Below are 24,239 nucleotides of genomic sequence, written 5' to 3'. Positions count from 1 at the left end.
GGAAGACAATTGGAGAGAGATTTTAAATAACTTGACCAAGGTAGCTGAGTTGGAACCATGTGATAAAAACCAGATCGTTTCCTTTCTTCCACACAAGACCTTAAACTTCACACTTTTTGTTTTTTTGTGAGATGCCCAATATTAAAGTCATGCTGGAATTGAAGCATAAGAGATAAGCTGTGCCATTGTACTTTCCATTTTAAGTAATAATTGTCCAGCCCTTCCAAGTCTAGGATTTCTTTGATAGAGTTACACAGAGGCTTTCAGGGACGACTGTGTAGGTCACAGAAAAGATATCTGAAAAACATAGCTGTTAAACCTTCTTAGAGATGTCAGCAGATTGTGTCTCACAAGGGCCATCACTCACTTTCTTTGGTGTTTCCACAGATGACAGCTGGTGGAAGAGCAAATTACTATGTGTCATACAGACGGGAGCCTTTTGCACAGATTAAATTACCCAAATACTCTCTTCCTAAGGTGAGTGCGCCATTCATGAGCACAAACAAATACCTTTAATAGCACATCCTGCCCAGTGGTGAGGCTTCTCAATGGAGTTCCTCTCTGAGGACCTACATTTGTTGTGCTTTCTGAATGATCTTTCTTAAATATGAAGTTGGGATCTTTATCTGCCTTGGATCTGTGAGTTGTTCAGAGAAAGTGAATTTTTTTTTCCTCTGTAAAGAGCAAATGGGTATGAGGGAGTAACTCCAAAAACAGACAGGCTAAACCTATTCCTCCTGATCTTATCTGCTCTAAACTCCTCTCCCCAGTCTTGTTTTGCTTTCTAATAAAGAAAGTCTTGCCATGGCACCTGAGGATTCTGGGAAATGCTTGGATGCTGACTGCTACTGCAGACTCCATACTGCTCCATACAGCACAAGATTTAGCAGATCCAACATGCCCATCTTATGTTTGAAGATTGTCAATAAATCATGGAGATAAAGTCAACTCCCTTGAAAGTTGTGTCTTAGTGATACTTTGGATACTACTACTGTATGTTGCTGCTTATGAGATGACTCAGGTGGCAGTGCCTAAGATGAGCAGTGACTGGAAGAGCTGGGAAGGAGGGAAGTTAGTACTTCTCATTCAACTGTGCCTGTCTTTTCTCACTTAGGATTTAGCTATTTAGAAGATGGAATGTCTCAAAGCTCAGCAAGAATACATCCCTGAAAGTTATACTCGAATTCCCTAGTGCAGTCCTTGCTTAGGATTTGCAGAACAGAAGGGACCAACCTTTACACTGCCTTTGCTGATAGAAGTTTCTAGGTAGCTCAGACCATTCCTGCTCTTTGTAGCTACAGAATGGCTACTGAGACTACTGTTGTATAGGTCTGATACTGCAGGATTGACCTTACCCTTTTTTTCCACAAGTGAAATTTTTTCTGTGGTAATTGTGAAATTGTTGAACAGATTTGAATGGTGTGTTGGGTATTGCCAGTAATGTACCTACAGCCTAGCATATATCGGATTCTTGTTTTAACTTGTAACTGCAAACTTTTATTAGCTGTGAGAAATTTGTATATTAAAATCCTAATATTGTTCCATGACTTTTCCTCATTTGGGCTGATGATAGTTCACAGTGTATTGGCACTTGTATAGCACAAATATAGTTTGTTGTCTCTGTTCTTCTGTGCTATTGTCAAACATCTGATTACTTTTGGAAACACTACTGCACTTTCACAGGAGAAAAGTGGTATTTGTGCTTCCTTCTTACAGAGTATTGAAGGTTGCCCATTAATAAAAAGACAATTGAACAGAGAGAATGATTGCCCCATGACTGTCCTGACTGACGCTGTCTTAGGTTACTGGCCTGCTATGAAATGGATTTTTTGGTGGCCTTGGTTTGTAACAGATGCATAGTAAAAAAATCTGGATTGCTTCTGTTATTTAAAAATCAAAACTACTTTTATGTATGATTTCATGGCAAAGTCATTTAGCCTTGTAAAGGAAGCTTGTTTATGTTGCCCTTAGTCACCAGAATGCTTTTGCTGTTCAGTAACAACTCTCCTGTTAGCTGTACGTTAGTGAATTCTGCCTGAGGTGTACGTGTGAGGCTGGTAATAGGGTAATGCAGTATTTCCGCTGCAACTGACCAAAACAGATTGAAGTCACTGAGATATTTGCTTTATTTTTGTGCTGCTAGACTAGACTGTGTATGTGTTTAGTCTTCAAGGAATTAGAACTGTTGTGCAAGAACCAAACATTAATCAGGTCTCCTTGGCATCCTGGCAACATTTTGAATGTACAAATAAGTGAATTCCCACAGACACTATGCTTCTAGTTGTAGTGGATCCAGTGTTAGTTCATTCAACAAGGGTGGCAGGGATTAAGTGTTTCAGTACTTATCACTACCCTGCAAATCATTTCCAGGTCACGAACTTGCTTTGAAGAAATACTGAGGAAATACACTGGTGAATCTTTGGTATTAAAACTAAATGGAGAAGGCTTCCAGTGGAGCATTGAAACAGGTTGCCCAGAGAGGTGGTGGATGCCCTTGGACACATCCAAGGTCAGGCCAGATGGGGGCTCTGAGCACCTGATGGAGCTGTAGGTGTCCCTGTTCAGTGTAGGGGAGTTGGGTTAGACAGCCTTTAATGGTCCCTTTTAACTCAAACAATTCTGTTATTCTAAAATGTTGTCGGACCATGTCTTGTCTGCTGGCAGGAAACCAGCAAGGGTTGGTAGGTGGTCTAGTGGTTTGGTAGTCAGTAACAGACATACGTTCTATAGAAAATTATGTTACTAAAAGTCACTACCAGCACTGTCTCAAACTACTACTTGTGCCACAACTTCAAGAATATGTAAACTCACTGTCAGTTTGTTTGTTTGTTTGTTTAAAACAATTTTTTTACCTGTTTGAAACAAAATCTATTAGGTAAGCATATAGATAGAAATTGTCACTGATTCAGACACAGTGAATCATACTGACTATGGGAGAACTCCTGGCTCCGTGTCTGTGAAACTTCCTTCAATGGTAAAACTCACTTTCAAATTGATAAATAAAAAATGAAGCTGGATGAAATTCCTGGAAGCTACCATAAATGAAAAAAGCAAAAACCAGCTGGTGGTCATTAAAAAAAAATTGTGGAAAAGTCTCAATGGTGGTAATTTATTGGCTTCCTCTAACAGAAAATTGTTTAACATTCCTATAATTCATACTCCATTCTTCCATAAGTCATGGTAATTACTACATCTCCCAAAGGGCAAAGAAATATAGGGGTCCTAGTAATAGGTCTTTTTTCTTCTTTGAACAGGACATGCATATTATCAGTACAGCTGAGAAGCAGGTATTTGCAGCTGTTCAAGAATGGAACCAGAATGATACGTACAACCTGTATGTTTCGGACACTCGAGGGGTTTACTTCACTCTAGCCTTGGAAAATGTGAAAAGCAGTAGAGGACTGGAGGGGAATGTCATGATTGACCTTTATGAGGTATGTAGTAAAGGTTATCCTATAAGAACTACTACTGTTCAAGCAAGTGAAAATCACTTACTATAATTCCAAGATCTTCATTTGTTTTAGAATCAGCCCAGAGGCACTTACTGAATTTGATGTTAAGCTTACTCATGTGGGGATAGATGCAGAGTGTTCTGCTATGAGGATGATAATTGTTGCTTTTTTTTTTTTTTCCAAGTCAGTGCCTAATTACGCTATGTGACATTTCCCAAAGAGAGAACAGTTCTCTCTTTCATCCTAAACTAGATGTCTAGAGAAAGTTTAAAAATGCAGGTTTTTTCCTTGGATAGCTAGAGACACCTGGTCACAGGCAGGGAATATAAATTCCACCTTTGTAAGCACTAATCAGTTTGTGAATTGGAAGCAAAAGCCTACAGGTGTCATTTGTTTAGAGATAATAAATAAATAACTTTTACCCTTCATGATCTTCTGTTCTCATTCTCAAGGCCTTTCAGCCTTGGCCAGGAGCAGTTCATTCAAAGTAGTTGCTCCAGTTACTGTTTTAGTCAAAGCATCCTGGCTTTGGTGCATTGATCCGACTTGCTTAAATACCTGCTGAGGTTCAGAGCTCAGTGCTCTGCCAGCAAGAAACAGCGATATTAACGTACTGGTAATACTAATAATAGTGGTTGCAGACTAAGTTGGTTAAATTTTACTGTAACACTGAGAAGTGTGTTTCTGGTTTCATATATGTAAGGCATATATATGAATTTATTTCAGCCAGAATAATGCCAATTTAGGAACATTGTGTATTTATTTATAAAAATCCAGTTGGTTTAAGGCAGTGAGAAAAAACTCAGAAGTAACACATGGATCAATACTAAGGACGGGCTTTACATTTTATTCTTGCTTAAATATATTTTCCTGCCTTTGAAAAAAGTTGTACATCTGTGTTGTGATGGGCCAGCTGATGTAAACACACATTTTCTCCTATTCCTGGGCAAAGTCAGTGCTCTCCCCTTGTATACCAGTCTTTATTGTTAAATACCAATGGAGATTTTCATGGGGTCTTTCCAAGAGTAGAGTCACTTAGAGGCCTTTACAGCTGGAAGGATTTGCATCCTGGCTCTTGCCAGAAAGTTCCAGATTTGCAGGAAGCTCCTTCCTGCCTCACTTTCAGAGCTGTGCAACAGAGACCAAACTCAACATGAAATATGCTTGGGAGCATTTTGGCAGGACCATTTTCTGCTGGAATTGGTTCTGCTGACAAAAATCAAAACACTTAGAACAACTGTGTTGATTTTGACAGAATTTGGGAATGGAAGAACATGAAGAAAACAAGTTTGCAAAACATCAGTGTTTAGATAATTCAGGTTTTCCATCTTTTGTGTAAAAAAATAAAATAAAATAAAAAAAGAAAAAAGAAAAAGCCCAAAACAAACAGATTCCATCTACTTCTGGTGTGACCTGCTGTCTTCCATGTTATGGAAACCTGAGGAGGGAGTGGAGGTTACAGAGCTCATCAGGGGGGTGGTTAATGCTGCCATTTCAAGCCCATTATGCATCTGTCTGCAATCACTTAGGGAAATCAGTGAGTGGGCTGTTGGATAGGGATTTGCTCTATGGGCACATTTGTCTTTTTCTTAAAGAGAGAGGAACTACACAACACAACAACAGCCCTTTCAGCTGTGCAGGAAGCATCAAAGGTGTACTTGTAATGCCATTCACAATCTTCTAAGTCTAGACTGAGATAGCTTTATTGCTTTAGCAGAGAGCTTCTGCTGCTGAGATTGCTCAGGTGGGCCTTTCCATTGGCCTGTTCTTCCGATGTATTTTTTTCATCTCTCTCAATTTTTCCTAGGTAGCAGGGATCAAAGGCATATTCCTGGCTAACAAAAAGATAGATGACCAAGTCAAGACATTCATTACCTACAACAAGGGCAGAGACTGGCGTTTGTTGAAGGCTCCAGACACTAATCTGAGAGGGGATCCTGTCGTTTGCCAGCTGGTGAGTGACATACCTTTTGAAAGAACAGCTGACTCTTTCTGAGCCCTTTATGTAAGTCACAGGTTTAAAAAAAAAAGCTTCAAATGAAGCTGGATAGAAGGGATTCTTGCCTGTCAAGGAACTGCAGAGTCAGGTGCTCCACAGTGGAATTCAGTTTACAGATGAGAACTTTAGTTTGGATTCACAACATAGTTCAACAGCATTCAGTGAACAGTTATTTTACTGTAGACTGTAGCCCCTGAGTTTCAAAGGAGTGGTGTTTCACTGATTACTTTCTCTGCGTGTTTTCCTCCACATTTGCTAGGTGTTAAGAGAATTCCCTTAAGTAAATTTTCCTTAAATTCTGTGAAGCTATACAAATAGAAAATTTTCACCATCTTGCTTCACCTTTTTTTATGGAACTTACCATTAGAATATGGAAGTTTTTAGTGGAAAGTACTCTATATCAGATTGATGGCAAAAACAAATGCAAGTACACTCATTTCTGCTTCTCTTGCTTTCAGCTACTTCTATGGTGCTTATTCAAAAAATCTATGCATACTTGTTACAGCACTAAGAGTAGAGGGGTCATTTTCAGGAAGATTGGAGCATCTGTCTGCAGTCAACAAGGATTCCTCTGTTATTTGACTTGTTGAATGCTTAAACTTGTGCCTTTTGTTTGTTTCCCATCAACAGCCCTTTTGCTCATTGCACTTACATCTGCAACTCTCAGAGAATCCATATACTTCAGGAAGCATTTCCAGTAAGGAGACAGCCCCTGGGCTGATGGTGGCAGCAGGTAAGAATTCATGTGCTTCTCAGCACTTATCCATGTTTCCTTTGGAATCTGAGTGTGTTTTGAGATGTTTGCTGTTGATGTTAAAGTTTTCAGCTCTGTTTCAGGCAGTGCTAAGCTAGTTCAAATTAACTTCTATGTGCTGTGACCTACGGACAAGTGGACCCTTCAACAAATGTAATGTCTGACAGGTATTTGTTGCTGTGCAATAACCCATAAGCAGGTCTAAGCCCACATCTGTGTGGGATCATTGCCAACTGTCATAATTAGCTCCTCTCACTTGGCTACCTTACAGTCATTGTTGGAGGTCTACCCATTTTCCTGAAGTTAACTATGAATGAGAATAGGGCTGAAGTTAACTATGAATGAGGACTCCGAACTATGGTCCCAGGCAGTATCAATGAATTCCACCTACTAAGTAAGAAGAGCAGAGCTGTCTCAAAGCCTGTTGGGTGAAGCCTGGACTTCATGAATGCCTCTCTTGTGTGTGGCACCTACTTTCTGTACTGTGCTGCTCCAAGATTGGCAGCATTTCATCAGCACTTGGTGGGTCATTGTTCCTGTGTGTCATACTGCAGAATGGTGTTCTAGCAGGTGGCAGTGTTTTAATGACAACCTGCTACAATACTTGCACAGTGACAGTGGCTGACCCATTATAATTAATTTGACAACCATTATGGGTGCTTTTGTCCTCTGTTGCCTACATACAGTGTGCAGCCTAATCAGGATAGGTCAAGATCTCAACTGTGCTCAGAGCTCCTGCAGCTCTGTGGGAGCTGCTAGAGTAACAAAGTGCTCTCTAAGTGGCTGTTGCTATTGAAAACTGGCCTCTGAAGCAAGTAGGCAGTCCTGGCTTTTCTTAGGGAGGTTTCCAGGGTTCATTTTAACTTGTTCTCTTTGTCACTGTTATCTCGTTTGTCCTGTTCAGCCTGTTAGTGGCTTGCAGTTCTGCCATTTTAGCATACTGCCTGTATGAATTTATGTTGTTTCTTACAGCCATTTCCCTTCACCTGCTCTTCTGTACTTCCACATGTCTGCTGGACTAAGCCAGAACCTAAGAGACAGGTTCCCTTCATGACATTTATAATTCCACAAGGGAAATACTGTGTGATTTCCAGTTCACTGATCCAGGCCAAACAGGGCGAGATAATTTGGTTTAAACCTCCAGACCTTCTTATGCTTAGCCAAGTGGAGTCATCACTCCTGGCAGGCCACACTTGCTAGACAGATGTGTAGGAGCATGCCTACTCATGATGCTGTGATTACAGACTTACTTTTCTTTATCCTTTTAGGAAGCAAATAGAAGAAGTAGGACGGTGAGATTCTAGGCATTGATCAACATTGTTAGTAAATGAAGTTCTTTTCAAGCTGATGGTGGATGGGATGAATGCTTTCCCAGTCTAACAATTAACCTTTAAGAGACAGAATATAATTTCTGCCTTATTGTTTTGTGCAATAAAGAACTTTAATCTGTTGAGAATATACACATCTGTTTCCACAAACCAGTTTCACAGAAACAGGAGTGTATCACCATGTTAGCAAATATGTTCCAGAATAAGCACTGCAACAGGTACTGACTGCTCAAACTCTCCGTTAAGCAACATCTTACTGTTTGATGTACAGCTGTGCATTTCCAGCAATGATGGGAAACTCAGGCAGAGTTTAGATTCTTGCAAAAGGAAGAATTATGTTTTAATATCTAATTCTATAGCCACCAAATCCTGTTTGCTTGCCTAGAATTTAGCAATGTTTTGTAAATTTTGAATCCATGTAACTGAATTAAAACTAGACAGAAAGAATGAAGAAAATTATGGTAAAGCTTTACACAGAACAAGAAAGAGAAGTGGTATCAACAGAATCTCACTATGTTACTCTTTTCCTGCCACAAACTGTTTGGAATGTTTATTTTTCAGTTTTGATATTTAATTTGATATTTATCACTGTACAAAATTTATGTTTTTGTATTTAAGCCAGCAAGTAATTCTTGATGACTTCCATTCATGATAATACACTGGGCCTTTGAATGACTTCTTGTAGATTTGCTCTTGTGAATCTGTTCTGCCCCCAAAGACTGACTTTTTACATGATTTTTCATGGTAGAGTTTTTTTTGTACCTTCATCTGCAATAGTTTGTCATTCTTGCTGGTATCAGGGAAGGAAGGTTAGATTGATGGGCACTGTATCATTTTCTATATGGTGAGCATTAATAGAAAAGTCATTCTTGAATTATCCTTCCTCCTTGAGCCAGAAGTTTCATTTTTGGAAATGGTGTTGTCATAACTATAGAGTGAGTTGGATTCCATGGTGCTGTTGGGAATGCATCAACCTACATCTGGGTTTTAATTTCTCATTTTCCAGCATTAAAAGTCAGAAATTCAATTAACATTTTCCTTAGGGTGTTTTTATTGTGCTCTTGTTGATGCTACAGATGTGATGCTACAGTGCCAGTTCTCCCTTTGCTATTTTTGAAGGAAAATATATTAGCTTTTTCCTTCTTTTCACTGAAATTACAATTGTTTTAAAAACAGTCTTTCTTGGAAGGTGTATGAGTGGCTCATTGTTTAAAAAAGTTATGGGTTTGACCACAATGTGATGACTGTTGGCTGTTATGACTGAGCGACCTTCTGTTGGAGTATGCTGGTACTATATCTGCCTGCTTCCTGTGGGAGAGATTTTCATACCATCATTATCCCATCTAGCACTAACAGAAGGTGCTGTTGACAGGCTATCAGGAAAAAACAGGGTGACTGGTTGCTTTTCTGTAAACCAGGGGGTGCTTTGGGAAGCAGTGTGGACTGAGTGAAATAACTTAGAACAGACTTAAGTTCATTGCTTGGTGAACAAGCACTAGCTTGTAGACGTTTTAATTCTGGAAGCAAGAAGGCCTACTTCAAGGTAATGTGAGGATAAGTGAATGAGGTTTTTCAGACCATTTACAAGTTTTTCAGCTATTTGACATGGCTTATGGTATTTTGTTGGATGCTCAAAATTCTAGAGGGCTGAGAATTCAGTACAAATTCATTATGTACTCCATATTAAGAGGTAGCGCTACAAGAGATGAAATAATGTCTGCCATCTCGGATGAATTACCTGTGAAAATATCTGTTTTGCTCTGGGATACCATCTCCAAATGATGTTTTGCTGTGCAGTTCGTATAGATGGTTCAGGCTGATGTTTGAACTTTGCATTGCTTTGATATATGGCATATCCATTCCCTAACACATGGGTATTTCACTCTATAGAGCTTTTTGCAGAACACTCCATCATAATGGAAATTACAAGGTTAAAATTAAGAATCCTACAATTTGTTGGGTCAATGAGAATGGTCAGCGTTATCTAGAATGATGCTTAGCCTGGTCTCTACCTCTGCTAATTTTTATTTTTTTTTTTACCCAGCTTATTCTCTGCACTGCTTCTGTTCCCAGTCGAGTTTCAGACCTAAACAATTAAGATTTCCTTTAAAGAGAACTGATATTTCATTATCAATTTTTGAAAAAAAATTTTCTCTGGAAGAGTGGTCAGGCACTGGAATGGCCTGCCTAGGGAGGTGGTTGAGGCACCATCCCTAGTGCTGTTCAAGAAGCGTTAAGATGAGGTGCTAAGGGATTTGATTTAGTAGTTGGGTGGGTAGGGATGGTGATAGGAGGATGGTTGGACTAGATGATCTTGTAGGTCCTTTCCAACCTAATGTATCTATGAATCTATTACATCTCAGTCCTCATTATTCACAAAACATAAGCAGACCCAGGAAGAAGCTTTGCTCGTTTAACTGCAGATTCTGAGAATAGTTGAATTTTTAAGCATTTTAACAGAACCTCAAATAGGCTTCCTAGTCTCATAATCAGGAACTTCAGCAGGGGCCTCATTTTCACCTTTAAATTCAGTTGTGTAAGTAACTTGCATTTGGGTGCTTTCCTTTACACAAGAACAAGAGAGAGACAGAAGTAATTACATTGTGCATGATGAAGACTGACAGATTACAGAGATCCAACTTGCTAGCCAGAGCATAGAGATTGAAAGTTCAGAGAAAAATGTGTTTACAGTGTTATATATGGTGGCCAGAGTCTTTAGCCATTATTTTGCTGCTACTTCAATTTATGTGCACCAAATGGGTGTGTGATTTCATATGCAGTTTTATGTTCATCCCCACAGGAATTTCTGACACTTGCTTTTTCTTGCAGGCAATATTGGCTCTGAGCTTTCCTACACTGATGTTGGCATGTTCATCTCTTCAGATGGTGGGAATTCCTGGAGACAGGTATGTTTTGAGAGAAAGAGAGAATTTTTTTTGAGAGAGAGAAAGGAAAAGAATAGAGCCTTTTGCTATTCTTCCTCTTCTTAGTCTTCCTTTTCTGGTGGAGTGGAGCATTCATGCAGTATTTGCTTTGTTTGCAGATCTTCGAGGAGGAGTATAATGTGTGGTTTCTGGACTGGGGAGGGGCACTAGTGGCCCTGAAACAGACATCAATGCCCATCCGACACTTGTGGTAAGGAAACTATTTCGTTTGACAAGTTTTCATGATAGGAATGAGCTGACAGTGGTGCTAATCTCTCTTGGTTCATGTTTTCTGGTGCCTATTAAATGAGCAAATGAGATCGTTCTTATAAACATTTTAATGTATCTTTGTTTTTATTAATACTATGATTTTTGTGCTTTATATAAATATAATGTATATAAATTTAATGGTTATGTATGTAATTATATATGAATTACTCTTTGCACTAATAATGTTCAGGTGGGTTTTATTTATGCTAGAAGATACATATGTAATAAACAAGAAACCATCCTTTGCGCTTCAGCTGTTTCAGAGGAGGTGTCCATCACTTCTGACTTTTGTTTGCTAAAGTTAGTATTAAACTGCCCTCTCCAAATTAAGGATGGTAGGGATATGTTGCTAGATGTTACTGATTCCTAAGGGATTTCATGTTTGTTTTATCCTAAGTAAACTTGTTGCAGTCATAAGGTATGAATAACATTCTCAGTCAGGATCACTAAGCTAGTCAGTCTAGGTTGCCATCCTGATGCCAACAGCCTCTATAACTGGGACATATACAGAAAAATTGTAACAGGGCAGCCTCTAATGATGCTCCCAGCAGGCTCCAGCTATGTTCTGCTTAGGATCTTTCTGTCTTTGCTTAGTGTGTGGTTTTTTGTGACTAGAAACATTTGCCTGTGTTAGGGAATTCGGTAATCACGGCCATACCTGAAATTACTTCAGGAAAGAGGATATCAGGAAAACCTTGTTGAAGTCTTTAAACCAAGTCAAGTAGGAACCAAAGCAGGAGAGTTATGTGTTAGTCAAGGGTAGGAGTCACATGCAGTAGGTTTATCAGGCTGTAGCAAGCTGAGCTCTGGAAGAGTGAAAGGTGAGCCAGTTTTTGAAAGAGTTCTGAGTAATAGCTAAATTCTTCAACCAAGGTGTAACGTTTAATTGTCTTTCCTTATGGAGGCTCTTTGGATCTAATGAGTGCAGATGAGTAAGTGCATATACTTAGATTTCAGGAAAGATTTGGTCACAGGTTAATTTTCCATAGGAACTGAGAATCCAGTTCACCTTTGTCTGCCTTGGAAAGTTTCCTTTCATGTATTCTTCCTTGCAACCTAATCTCGTGAAATGGTGTGTGCCATGAGTGACCCACCCAATCTATTAAATAAGGAGTGCTTTAGAGCTGTTACCAATGAGCTCCAATAGATTTCTTCCAAAACTGTACTTTAGGAGCTTAGGAATTTGCTTTATATTGCCTCAGTAGTCACCCATTTTACGGACAAGAGTAGAATAAATTAAAGGGTATCTATTAGTTCTCAGACTGAGACATTGTACAATAAGTTTCATCCCAGGAAAAAGAGGAGCAGATAATTGAAAAGCAGAGAGAACTTTAGCTAACCTAATGAAGTGTGCTGTTCCCCAGAAATTGAAATGCTATTTAGATAGATAAGCATGCAGGCAGAACAGCATACAAATGTGCAGGTGTACAGGAAGATACATATATTTAAATAAATAGATTTGGGACAGATAAACTTTTTGTATGCTACTGTTCTTCCAGCTTTCTGTCTTTCATCTGTAGTCAGCTTCCCTTTCTGGCAGAAGTGCATTGTGAATTGGGTGAAGGTTTTGGTAAGTGCTGGTAGAGACAGATATTTAGGGAGTGGTGACTACAATGCAAAAAAACCCCTTGGCTATCCACATTACTTATCTCAGGTTAGTGTAACCTATTGTAGCATACATTGCACTGTCCTGACAGTCCTTAGGTGGTATCTCTGTGTCCCTGATGCTGCCTACTTGGGCTGAGTAGGACTCAGTTTCCAGCAGGATCCTCTCAGGCAAATCCACCTGCTCAGGTACATGCACACCTGTGTGCATCCCTAAACTTTCCTTGCATAGAATCTAAGTAAAAATTCTCTTTATGCTCACTTTAAAATGGAAGTGTTTCTTGCTGCTTGGAGAAGATGTTTAGGTCATGATTGTCTCTCTGGTAATGTCCTTCTAGGGTAATCTATCAGTTTTCACAGCGCGGGTACTTTGGAAAATTACAGAGAACTCTTAAATGGTCCTGTTGGGAGAGATCAAATAATTTAAGAGCCAATAAACCTCTGTGTTTCTTTGTTTATTCTCCCTTTACCAGTAGAACATGGAGATAAAATTCTGGGCAGAAATTTGCAGAAGCAATTGGATGAAGTCTTGGGCAGAGGGAAACCTCGCTGATCTCAGAGGTGTTGTTGGGTGGCAGGTGTAGGAGCTGGATGCTGACTGCCAGGCTAACAGTCAGCTGCAACAGGGGGTGTGCATACCTTCCTCTGACTGCTTCTTGCACTCTGGAGCAGGGTGACATGAAGGCTGGCAGCTCCATGCCATGCTCCTGGCCATGAAGACAGGAGTGAAGGATATAGCAGAGCAAACTGGGACCTGTCCCCATGTCTTAGACCTGGCTTCTGGGCACCTTTCTTGGAACAGGGGTAACTACAAGTAGGGATGGAGGAATTGTAGCTAATGCCATACGGCGTTGCTACACACATGGGCTGAAAAATCCTATGGTATTGACAACAATGTTCATGCAGTCATACAAGGGCTGCTTGTGCTCTGAGCTCTGCCCCACGCCACATGATCATATAGATCCAGAAACAGGACTTGACAATGCCCCTTTGTCCTCTGAGGTCTGATGTATAGCTGGATCAAGGATATCTGTGTCCTTATTCCCAGTGTTTACAGTCTCTAAGTTTTGACCATTCAAAATATACCAAGAATGTAAATTAGGTGACCAGGAGGTGGCAAAGACTGGTGCCTGTCTATAAATCTAGCTGCTGGTTTGCAGACCTCAGCCAACATTCAGTTGCCACAGTTGCTCTAGAGTAAGTCTTTTTACATGTATAAGTCTTGTCTGCTTCTATCCCAGGGTGAGTTTTGATGAAGGAAGATCCTGGAGTAAATACAGTTTCACATCAACACCACTTTTTGTGGATGGATCCCTTGTAGATCCTGGCATAGAGACGCAGATAATGACGTAAGTATAGCAGCTCTTAACTTTCTTAAAGTGTGATGCAAGAGGGAGTGCATGGAGATCCTGCAGTGCATGGTGAACCTCTCTGCTGTACAGTGTAGCACTGTGTAGCTACACATGTAATATTGCGTAAATGCATGGTGTTGATTTGTGTTTTATTTTGATGGCCACACACTCAGGTGAATTGTCTGTGTAACACACGTGGCAGATGCAGTGAAACTCTTCCCAGTAGGAACAGAGAAGTAAAACAAAGAGAGGAGGTCCTTCATCCCAGGCTGTGACTTGTGAGTTCAAATGGTACAGAAAGAATATCTACTTCTCAATAGGGTGGCAAAGCCATGGTCAGGTTGCTGAGAATTTGTGTTACAAATACTACAAATTTGAAAACACTGGATGTTTTCAAGCCTTGGCTTAGATAAAGCTACATCTGCCCTGATATGTAGATGGTAACAGTCTCTCTTGGAGTAAGTAGCTGAACTACTTACATCAAGCAATCTCTTCTCACAAAGACTGCTTTGACACCATTCCTTAGATCTGATGGCCCTGGAACTGTGTTGCTCTTCAGAGTTGAGTAGTCTGGATGGTGACACCTAATGTCAGTTCTGTGCTTACTCCAGATGCTTCACTGTTTTTGCTGCTGGGTCTGAATATTCCTCAGCTTCATTGCTTAATATGTGTTGTGGGTTGTACATCTAGTTTTAGCTCAAGATAAAGCTGCTCTCAGTGTGCAGATGCAGAGCTGAGCTCAGAATAACCTTCCTGAACTGAGGTATAGTATCCTATGATCCACCACAGTGTGGAAAGAGAAATTTGGCTGGTACCAAAGGTGCTTGGATCTTCCTCTTCACTAGAATGTGGTAGCCCTAGATAAGGGTGAATTGATCCTGGCTCCAAGAGCAGGAAAAGTTCTGAGTTTAACAGTGAAGGGATAGGGGGAACTTTGAGGTTCAAAGGCACCTCAGAGAGTCATCTGACTTCTCTCGCAAAGCTGATCAGAACACTGCTCTGGGATTCTTAACAAAACAAGAACTAGATGCACTGCCTTTCTTACAGAGATACCTGTGTTTTATCTGTACTGGCTGGAATGGATTTCTGAAAAGGATTGGAAAGCAAACTGGTAGGAGGCTGTTCTTAGACTGAGGCATGCCTGCAAAGCATATCTGCTGTGTCACAAAGAAATGCCCTTGGTTGATCGCATTAGACATTGTTGCAAGTCTGGTCTTGTGTCATTCCTGCCCAAATTCAGGGATGGGAAACGTGGGATAAATTTAACCTTTTGTTTGTCTTGCTTTCTGCACCTTACGTTGCAAAGTGCTCCAGATTTTCAATAGTTACCATAGGAAAGAGATGCAGGCCTGGTATGTTTTCTTCTAGACTTCAGTCCATCTGCTTAGTTAACATGGCAGGAAAGCGTAGGTGGATCTCATTGCTGGTGTCACAGGTAGTGACAGACTGAGAGTAGACTGCTGTGTGTGCTTGTCAGCAGTTCTTAAGAAAGCTTGGTTAAGATAACAGTTGTCTTGGGCGTTTCTGCTAGTAAATTGAATATGTTCCAACTGGGTTGCGTGATTTGTGTTGGTATGCGTTTCAAAACTGATGTGTATCAGCCTTATGAGAACAGAAGGGACTATGAATGGCTGAAGAGTTTATTTACATGGAATCTAGGAGGGCTCACCTTAGCTGAAGGTGACTGGGGGAAATAGTCTTATAGCAAGGGGTCATTTGAGCTGACTTTTTTTGGCTATCTATGTCAAGACAAGTGATAAGTCACAGTGCTGTAGTTCTGGATAGCCAGAGGATTGGAAGGTTGTAGCTAACTCTTTATCTTCTGTTCTGAAGTGTCCTAGGGAAGCCAGAGTAAGTAATTATGGTTATAATTTGTGTCTATAAGGCATAGGAGTGGCACATTTGTGGGACTTGGAGTTTGTTTACCAAACAATGCTAGGGCAGCACAATGCTTCTGTCGCTGACAGTTATTGAGGTTATTACTGGGGTAGAGGTTGTGTCATTTTTTATAGGGATGCTAGTTTGTTCTTTTCTTCCCTCCAAAACCATGCCTTGGCTTCAGTTTTTTCTTCACCCTGTTTGCATAGAAAACTACATATCTGTTCATCTGCTGCTTCATAGTCAGCAAACATTGCCAAGAACAAAAGACAGCAGTGTATCATATACCTGTGAACCTTTTCACAAGACAGCAGTGAAGCATCCTAATGGGAATATACATGCCAATCCCTGACTACAGATAAGAGTGCTTTCTGTTCACTCTACACATTTTTCTCCAAATGCAGCAATAACGTTCAGCCTTCTGTGCTGGCTAATGTGATGGCTTTACATGACATTCTTCAAGCATTGCAGGATGGATGTCACTTTCCAACTGTGCATCTGCAACTCTGCAACCACATCTGAGCTCAAATAAATCTGCACATCAGCAACTTCACTGATATCAATGGAGCTAATCAGTTTCAACTACCTATGGATTTAGCATGTTTGATTAATAAATCAATGTGGTTCTATTTTTAAGTGGAAGATGCATTACATGTCTAAGGTATCTTGTATCTTCATAGCCTTCTGATGGGGAATGTAGGTTATGAGTAGTCTCACTAAATATTGCATTGGCTTCTGACTACTGAAATCATTGCTATCATTTTTATTATTATGATTAGTCATCATTATAAACCTCAAAAATTATACTTAGGAATCCATAAAAAGTAATTTCCCATTATAATTGCCACAAATATTTAAAGTAATTCCTATCCACAGTGTTAGAGGAACGGACTTAGAAAACAGTCTATTTTTAAAACTTATCTGAAAACCACTTGTATTCCAATTGCTTAAGTATTTTTCACAATGAGTATTTCAGTTAACAAATGTGTAAGGGCAGTGTATAATCAAGCTGAGTTTGTAGAAGCTTTGACTAAGAAGAAATCAGTGCTTATCTATTGCTACTGGCCATCCTCTAAGTCAGAATATGCTATGCAAGCCTTGGTGTTTGGAATTTGCAGGTAGAAATCAGTGATTTCAAGAAGCTGATGGGTGCAACACAATGGTTTGTAATCACATCTTCCAATTGAGGATCTCTTAAATAGAAGCAGAGTGGACATACGGGTGAAGACTCTGCTCATATTGAGGTATTGACAAATTGAATGGGTGGCTTTTAAAGTTTTGTTTCACCCTGGAACGTGTGAGATACTCAATTTACATGTCTTGGCTGATTCCTGTGGGGGAATATTTCTGCCATTTATTTTCATCAAAGTGGTATATGCTCAACTACTACTAAAAAAATACGTTCTATGGGGGATGTGTAGTAAATGATTGCTATAGCCCAACTATTATATAGCCTGTGCTATGAGGACAGGCTGAGAGAGCTGAGGCTGATCAGCCTGGAGAAGGCTCTGGGGAGACCTGATAGCAGCCTTTCAATATCTAAATGGGGACTGTAAGAAAAAAAGGATTGACACTTTAGGAGGGTCTGTGGTGACAGGACAAGGGAAAATGGTTTCAAAATAAAAGAGGACAGATTTTGACAGGATATAAGAAGTTTTTACATTAAAGTGGAGGGGGGGGGGGGGGGGGGGAGGTGAGGCACCTCTCAGTTACCCAGAGAAGTGGTGGATACCCAGTCCCTGTAGATATTCAAAGTCAAGCTGGATGAGGTTTTGAGCGCCTGATGGAGCTGCATGTGTCCCTGTTCAGTGCAGGGGACTTGGACTAGGTGATCTTTAAAGGTCTTTCCCAACTCGAAAGAGTCTATGTTTCTATTATTACCATATTGCATTATTAACAATGTTATCATAATGCTATTATATTAAAATCAGTATATCAGTAAAATGGCGGTTATTCCCAACTTTAATTCATTGGCACAATCCTGTGACTGGGCTTTCTGGGTTATAGGAAGCAGTAACAGTTTTATCAAAGAATTTCATGTCACTTCATAGCTGGTATGTGAGCAGTTGCAGTAATTGTGCTGTAGGAGCATCCTAGTCTTTGGGATCCTGTGCTGTGTGCTATGTTTATTTGTCCTAAAACAGTTTTAAAGAACTTAGCAGTATACTAAAATCTGTGAACTTGTATGTAGGGACATTATATAATTCTGAGTATCCCAGTAAGCTTTGCCATAGTGGAATTTGAAGTTGTTTTTAATGGGGAATTGGACAAGATGACTTACAGAAGTCTATTTCAACCTAGATTATTCTGTGATTTTTTTTTCATGTAATGTGACTGTCAGAGTGAAGAAATGAATTATTTCCTTACAAGCTGTATGGACTCTAACTCAGGATGTAGATTTGTAACATACAGACAGGTACTATGAGACTGAGTGAGCTGAGTTCAAAGTCTAACTTGGAGCTACTGGCTAAGCAAGGTGAATCTACTCTCCCTTTTTGTAATCCTGGCTGATTATCCATTTCTGCAGCTCCTTTTCTAGGTATTTTGACTATTTCATCTGACAAGATGGTTGGTTTAGTTCCCTTAGTATCACAGTACTTCAGCAGATGTGTACCAAAGCATGTTGTAGTGTTTAGTTTAGCTGTGAGGAAAACAACTATACAAAAGAAAGAGTCTTTAAGGAAAACAACTCAAATGGATAGGAGCAATGGATCTGACACTTTTGAGGTGACCCAATGAGTCCTGAATCCCTTGCTGGTGAGTTTTATGTCTTTTCATGATTTTTTGTTCTTGTGGGCTGGGTCTAACTTTTCCGTGTTGATAAGACATAGGCGAAGGATGTTACTTGCCTGAGGTAGTACACAAATGAAAAGCAATTCAATTGTATTCCTGTTCTAGTAGGTTGTGATATCCAAAAAGAAACTGCATTTTCTTGAATGTTGCTGGTCTATAACACTTAAATCGAAGAAGAGATATTTTTCTGGATTAAGTGAAGTTCTTTATATCGTTCCAGCTCTTACTCTTAATTATTATCTCTACCACTTCATCTACTGAGCTAAGCATCTCTCCGAACCTGCATAAATAGAAATAACCTTTTTACTTTACAGTCTTGCAAAGTTTTGCTATTATTTTAGTAGATGCATTATGCATGCGTGAATGCAGGCACTCATATAAAGATGGGGATCATTAAGTTTGTCTCTGCCGATCAATATATATTTATGTAGACACACCTATGTATGTGTATATAAATATGTATGGGTTTCTAGGTACATGTACTTAGTGATCCACATATACCTACATATGCATCATTGAGTACTAACATTTTCACTGAGAGGATTTAATATTAGCTAGTTTAACGTAGCTGTTTTTCTTTACTGTGACTACATGTACATTAGAAAGGCCAAATTCCTAATGTTCCTAATTGTGAATGATCAGTTTGTGAGCCCTGGGTCTTTCCAGCACCTTCCTGTTTACATGGCCATGCAGCTTTACCAGAGGAAGTAGGAGCACTTTTTTTCAGGAGCTCTGTCTCATTACTGGCAACCCATCACAGGGTGGCAGGAGAGTGGTGAGATGGAGGCTGGGAGACTTTCGAGATGAGAAGCGTATTAAGAGCACAGTCAATATTGATTGAATCCAGATGCCCATCTTGCTCAATTGCCTGTTCCAACAACAGCAAGCAGAGGATGCTGAAAGTATTAAATAAATAAATAAATAAAATCCCTTGGACCAATTTATAGAGATTTGCAAATAAGAGCCTTTCTTTGCCGAACACGGTATCCTATGCATTTCAAAGACTTTCATGATATCTTTTTCTAATTTTTTGAGGACTTTTCTCCTGAAATCCTTTAAAAGGTTTAGCAGTCACATCACAGCTAGGAATTCCATGAGTTAACTGTTAGTCTGAAGAACGACTGACTTTTGGAAGACATCAACAAAGTATGTGCAGGTATAAGGCAATGTGGACAGATCCTGATTAGTGCTTGGCACAAGTCCAGCAGATTGAATACGAGAGGGGCAACAGCTCCCAGGACCAAGCTCCTACTGAGTTCAAAATTACATAGGAGTCAAGAGTCATTTTTCTGTCACTTTCTGATAAGGTGATTATCATCTTTCCTCTTTAAGCAAGGCAACATTCATCGCCTTCTGCTCAAGTCTTGCTGTCACATTTAAAAGCTGGTATGGAAAAGAAAATTACAAGCTGACACAATGTCCTTGAATGATTCTGCCCCTTTGCTTAGGGGTAGGGAGTTGTGGATCTACCACCTTTGTGTTATTGTGCTGAGAAAAGCAAGGTGAAAACAGACACATGGTTGAAAATAGTGCCTTTGCTGGGATAGTCAGAGGAGACAGCTTTCACCTTTTTGGGTAAGCTTTCACCCCACAGAGTTTACTCCCTGCAGAGCTGGCACCCTTGTTTGCAGTCTCAGCAGATGAGAGAATAGGCGAGTGGATGACAGAAACACCGAGAGACTGTTCTTGATGAAGGTAATTGAGTTTTTTTCCTAACATGCTCAAAGAAAAGACACAGGCTGTAGCACAGTTCCTGTGGCCCAGCAGAGGACAGAGACTCTTCTGCTGTCAGTCAGGTCTCTGTTAGCTGCACTTTGCTTGAGGAAATGGGGAAGAAGCTACCTGAGAAAGTCCAGATTTTTTTTTACTGTTGGTACTGGGCTGAGCAGAGGGTTTGATGAAGAGGGAATCTGGAGGGAATCTGGAGGGAAGATTTCGTGAGTTCTGTTAAAAACTGCATCTCACATTCTGTTTCCAGTAGGAAGGGATTCCAGAAGGGATCTTGTGCAGGGGCTGTTGTGATGAAGGATGCCCAGCTGTATCTTTCAAAATCTTCAGTGATTTTGCAAAATAGGGCTTGAAACCAGAATATCCAGCCTGAGTTCTGCCAAAATAGTTTTGTTTTTAGAGAAATCAAGGGGAAGATTTCAAAAATTAATTTATCTGCTTTGGCAAGGTACTTTAGAGAGGACTGTGAGTTTTAAATTATTGTCTGCATTGTGGAGTTACATTTTGTAACTTTGCTTTTTTTGTCTTTTTATGAATATTGCACTAACCTTTTGCGGTGCAGCTGACTTTATTATTGGCTGTGTATCTTATTGCAAGACTTTGTTGTGGCCTTGTGAGTTCATTCTACTTTCCTGACTCACGGGGCTGCTCGGATTGCAGTGTGAAAACCTATATATGGACTCTTAAGAACAAGATTCATGAAATTACAATTACTCTGATGATAATTCTGTGCACACAGAAAAGTAAAATTTAAAATTTGATCTACGAAGAAAAATTGCAGGTGTGATTACTAAGTTAGGAAAGCAAAATGATTGAGAAGATATTGGCATTTGTTATAGTGAGCTGCACTCCTGGATCAGCTAATCTAATTTCAAACCATCTGTAAGGGATGAATAGTTGGAACTTAGAGAGAAGACGATCAATCTGCTAATGCCATCAAGTGATTTTACAATGGACAAGAAAACGTGTATTATAGGAATTCTCATTTTAACCTAGCAGATGATCAGTTTAGACCCTGAAGAAAGACAGTTGATTACCCATATCATTATATTCGTTTGCAAGGCTTAAAAACATTATTAATGATCACAGATTAATCAGTGTCGCTTCCTTCTCCCACCTCCCTGCCAAAGGACTGTTATATTCATTAGCTGTTGAATTGCTGCATGAATTCACCTAAGCATCTTGCAGAGACATGGTATTGATTATGCTGCTCATAGTTGCAGCATGAGCTATGGTCTTACGCTGGCACCTGAGTAGACAAATCAGATGAGGAGAGCAACTATTTAGGGAAATCTTTCTCAGACAGAGTCGTGTGATTTATAGGGCCTTAGGAAAAGAATGGCTGTGAACTGAGATCAGTTCCCAGCAATCGCACTGTGTACTCAGAAGATTCCTGACAGAAGCCATTACACTCTGGGCACGTATTGCCCTGGGAATCTCTGCTATGAGTACAAGCTGGGGGATGAGAGAATAGAGCACAGGCCTGCTGAGAAGGACCTGGGAGTACTGGTGGATGGCAGCTGGACATGAGCCAGCGGTGTTTCCTTGTATACCAGGCAGCCAACTATACCCTGGGCTGCACACAAAGCAGCATGGCAAGCAGGAGGAGGGTGGTGATCCTGTCCCTCTGCTCTGTGAGAGCTCCCCTGGAGTACTGCATCCAGATGTGGAGTCCTCAGTACAGGAGAGACACGGATCTGTTAAAGCACACCCAGAGGAGGGCCCCAAAAACAACCCCAGAGATGGAACACGCTTGTACTTTTGAATAAGGATGGATGGATGAATTGCAGCTCTTGTGCTGTCCTGCTGACAGCTGGGGTGAGCTATACTAACTACCCATACTAAACCTAGGGTGAACAGTCAAGGATGAGGTGCTGTGCTTACACTTTTTCCTCAGGTTCCTTCATCTTTCAGTTAGGGGAAGCCATAAAATATTCCAAAATATCTCAGCAGCTTCGGGCAGATTGAGAAGCTGTATGGCCTCAACACTTTTCTGCTCAGCCTGATCCTGATCCCACATGGGGCAGAGGGTGGTACTGCTCACAGCTTCTCAGGATGCTGGGCAGGCTCAGCCCTGCCTCAGCTGCTGAGTTCACTCTGATTTTTCATTGTTTGTCTGTAGTGAGTGGTTGAAAGCAGCTTTCCAGAGTGACAGTGCTATACTTTGAGGCATTTCACATCACTCAGGTGGTGCTACAAGCCTCTGTTACCAAGGAGAGCCCTTCCTCTTATGTTCATTGTGCATGGTTTCCCTGTTTAATGACCTCTTTGATTCAAACCTGTGAAACTTCTCCCTCTATAGCTGATGAACCACTTCATGCTGTCACTCGGCTATATACAGCTCTCATATTTCAAACTAAAAGAGAGTAGATCTAGATTGGATGTAAGAAAAATGTTATTTACCATAAGGACAGTGATATGTACCAGCACAGGTTGCCCAAAGAGGTGTTGCATACCCCATCCCTAGAGATACCCAAGGTCAGGCTGGGTGGAGCTCTGAGCACCTGATGGAGCTGTAGGTGTACCTGTTCAGTGCAGGGGAGATAGACTGAATGGCCTTTAAATGTCTTTTCCAACTCGAATGATTCTATGATCTCAGTCACTCTGTGTCCAGCTCTCAGGTAATCTATGCTGGGAAAAGCTTGTAACCCCAATCCACCACAAAAAATAAAGCTGTTATATGTATTTGGGACTTTCGCGTTCTGAGTAATGTCTTCCACACGTGTTGAGCATCTCTGGTTGGAGATCTGCTGTTTCATAGGGGATGACTAGTAAAATAACTAAACGTGTTATCCAGCCTCTGCTAACACTCAGATCATTGAAAGCTGCCGGTATCTTTTCTAGAAGAGGAAGCAGCATCTTCAAGTTTCAAAGCAGTCAGAATCTGGTTGCCTTTCATGACTACTTCGAAGAAGAGATAACACTATAAAAAAAAACAGCATTAAAAATTAACGTGCTTTCCTATCCCCTTTCTAAGTGTCTCACACTCCCTTTCATGTTGCTGGGATTTCTTTTGAAGTAATTGTCATGTAAAGTGTATTGGGCACACTAGCAATAATTTTTTTAGAGACTGGATTTCAAAAGGTTTGGTTTGTCATACAGTGAGCTCTTATTTTGATAGCACTTTGTATTAGAAAATAAAAATTAAAAAAGTTCCCTTCATCTCCTTTTGCCTTGCACAGTATTTGTGCAGTTAATGGAGAAATAGAGCTGAAGCAGTAGGCTTGCTTCATAATTATATGTTTTGCAGATTACTTGCTAATAATACTTGGCATTACTTGCTAACTATGTTGTACCATATCATTTGCAGTAGTTTTCCTCCTGTGCTTTAAAGGAAGTGCCCATCAGGGTGATGAATAATCCCAGAACTGTTTTCCAGAGCTGAGAGAAAAGGGTCTACCATGCAGGATTTTTATGGGGACGATTTAGTTTTTTTCTCAGTATTCATGTAAACTCTTCCCTTGTTCCATCCCCTCTCTCCCTCTCCTGGCCTGGAATCTGGTTGTGTTTCAGCTCTCCATGAGCAGTTTGATATGGATTGCTAGTCAGTGAATCTGGCCAACGTTTACAATTTCTCCTTTGCAGAAAACCTCCACGTAATGGCAATCACTTTCACTTGGATGTGGAAATAAACCATTTCCTTCAAATTTTTTCTATGTGAGCAATTCTGTGAAAATTTTATTTGACCTTTTCTTCTGGGAAATAGAATGCAGACCAAGATTTTCTTGAGCAAGTTTATTTCCAAATTTGTCATCGTGGGAGCCTCTGTCCACTTTTAATATATTCTTAGAAATTTCAGAGCTGATGCATTTTTCCCCTATGATTAGCAACAACAGAATAGGCCCTTATAGGAGTTACACTGATTTGCAGCAGCTGAAAATCTAGACCCAAATAGTCAGTATATTTTATTTGGAAGAAAACTAATCTGTTCCTAACAGTTTGCCATTTTTCTTATTCTTTTCCCATTCCTAGGCAGAAGTGTAGCAGCCCTGAATCATCACCCAGTTGCCCTTGGGCTGCTGTTCCTAGTTAACAGGTCAGCCAAAAGCATCTTAATTAAAAGCTCCAAAGTGGCTCTTTAAAGACTGTATTTATTTTTTAGGAAAAAAATTAGAAAGTGTTTTTTTGCTGGCAATTGCCTGCCTTTCTAGTGCCA

General features: G+C 40.2%; 2 protein-coding genes across 2 annotated transcripts in view; one reads left to right on the top strand and one right to left on the bottom strand.

Moving 5' to 3' along the window:
• ITPRIP (inositol 1,4,5-trisphosphate receptor interacting protein) overlaps positions 1-24,239 on the bottom strand; it is a 434,606-nt gene that overhangs the window by 365,797 nt on the left and 44,570 nt on the right. The gene's annotated exons all lie outside the window — the stretch shown is intronic.
• The window catches only part of SORCS3 (sortilin related VPS10 domain containing receptor 3), a 263,753-nt gene that overhangs the window by 199,305 nt on the left and 40,209 nt on the right, over positions 1-24,239 (top strand). Inside the window, exons 8-14 of the mRNA XM_065746766.1 lie at positions 388-477; positions 3,255-3,434; positions 5,260-5,406; positions 6,082-6,184; positions 10,363-10,439; positions 10,577-10,668; positions 13,574-13,681. Of these exons, the coding sequence (XP_065602838.1) occupies positions 388-477; positions 3,255-3,434; positions 5,260-5,406; positions 6,082-6,184; positions 10,363-10,439; positions 10,577-10,668; positions 13,574-13,681 (797 nt within the window). The remainder of the gene's footprint in view (positions 1-387; positions 478-3,254; positions 3,435-5,259; positions 5,407-6,081; positions 6,185-10,362; positions 10,440-10,576; positions 10,669-13,573; positions 13,682-24,239) is intronic.

This window comes from Cyrtonyx montezumae, unplaced genomic scaffold (assembly GCF_038088225.1).
Source record: "Cyrtonyx montezumae isolate F1298 unplaced genomic scaffold, pur_monq_1.0 scaffold_4, whole genome shotgun sequence".
NCBI lineage: Eukaryota > Metazoa > Chordata > Aves > Galliformes > Odontophoridae > Cyrtonyx > Cyrtonyx montezumae.
Note: the sequence above shows the minus strand (reverse complement) of the source record. Positions and strands in the feature narration are given on the sequence as shown.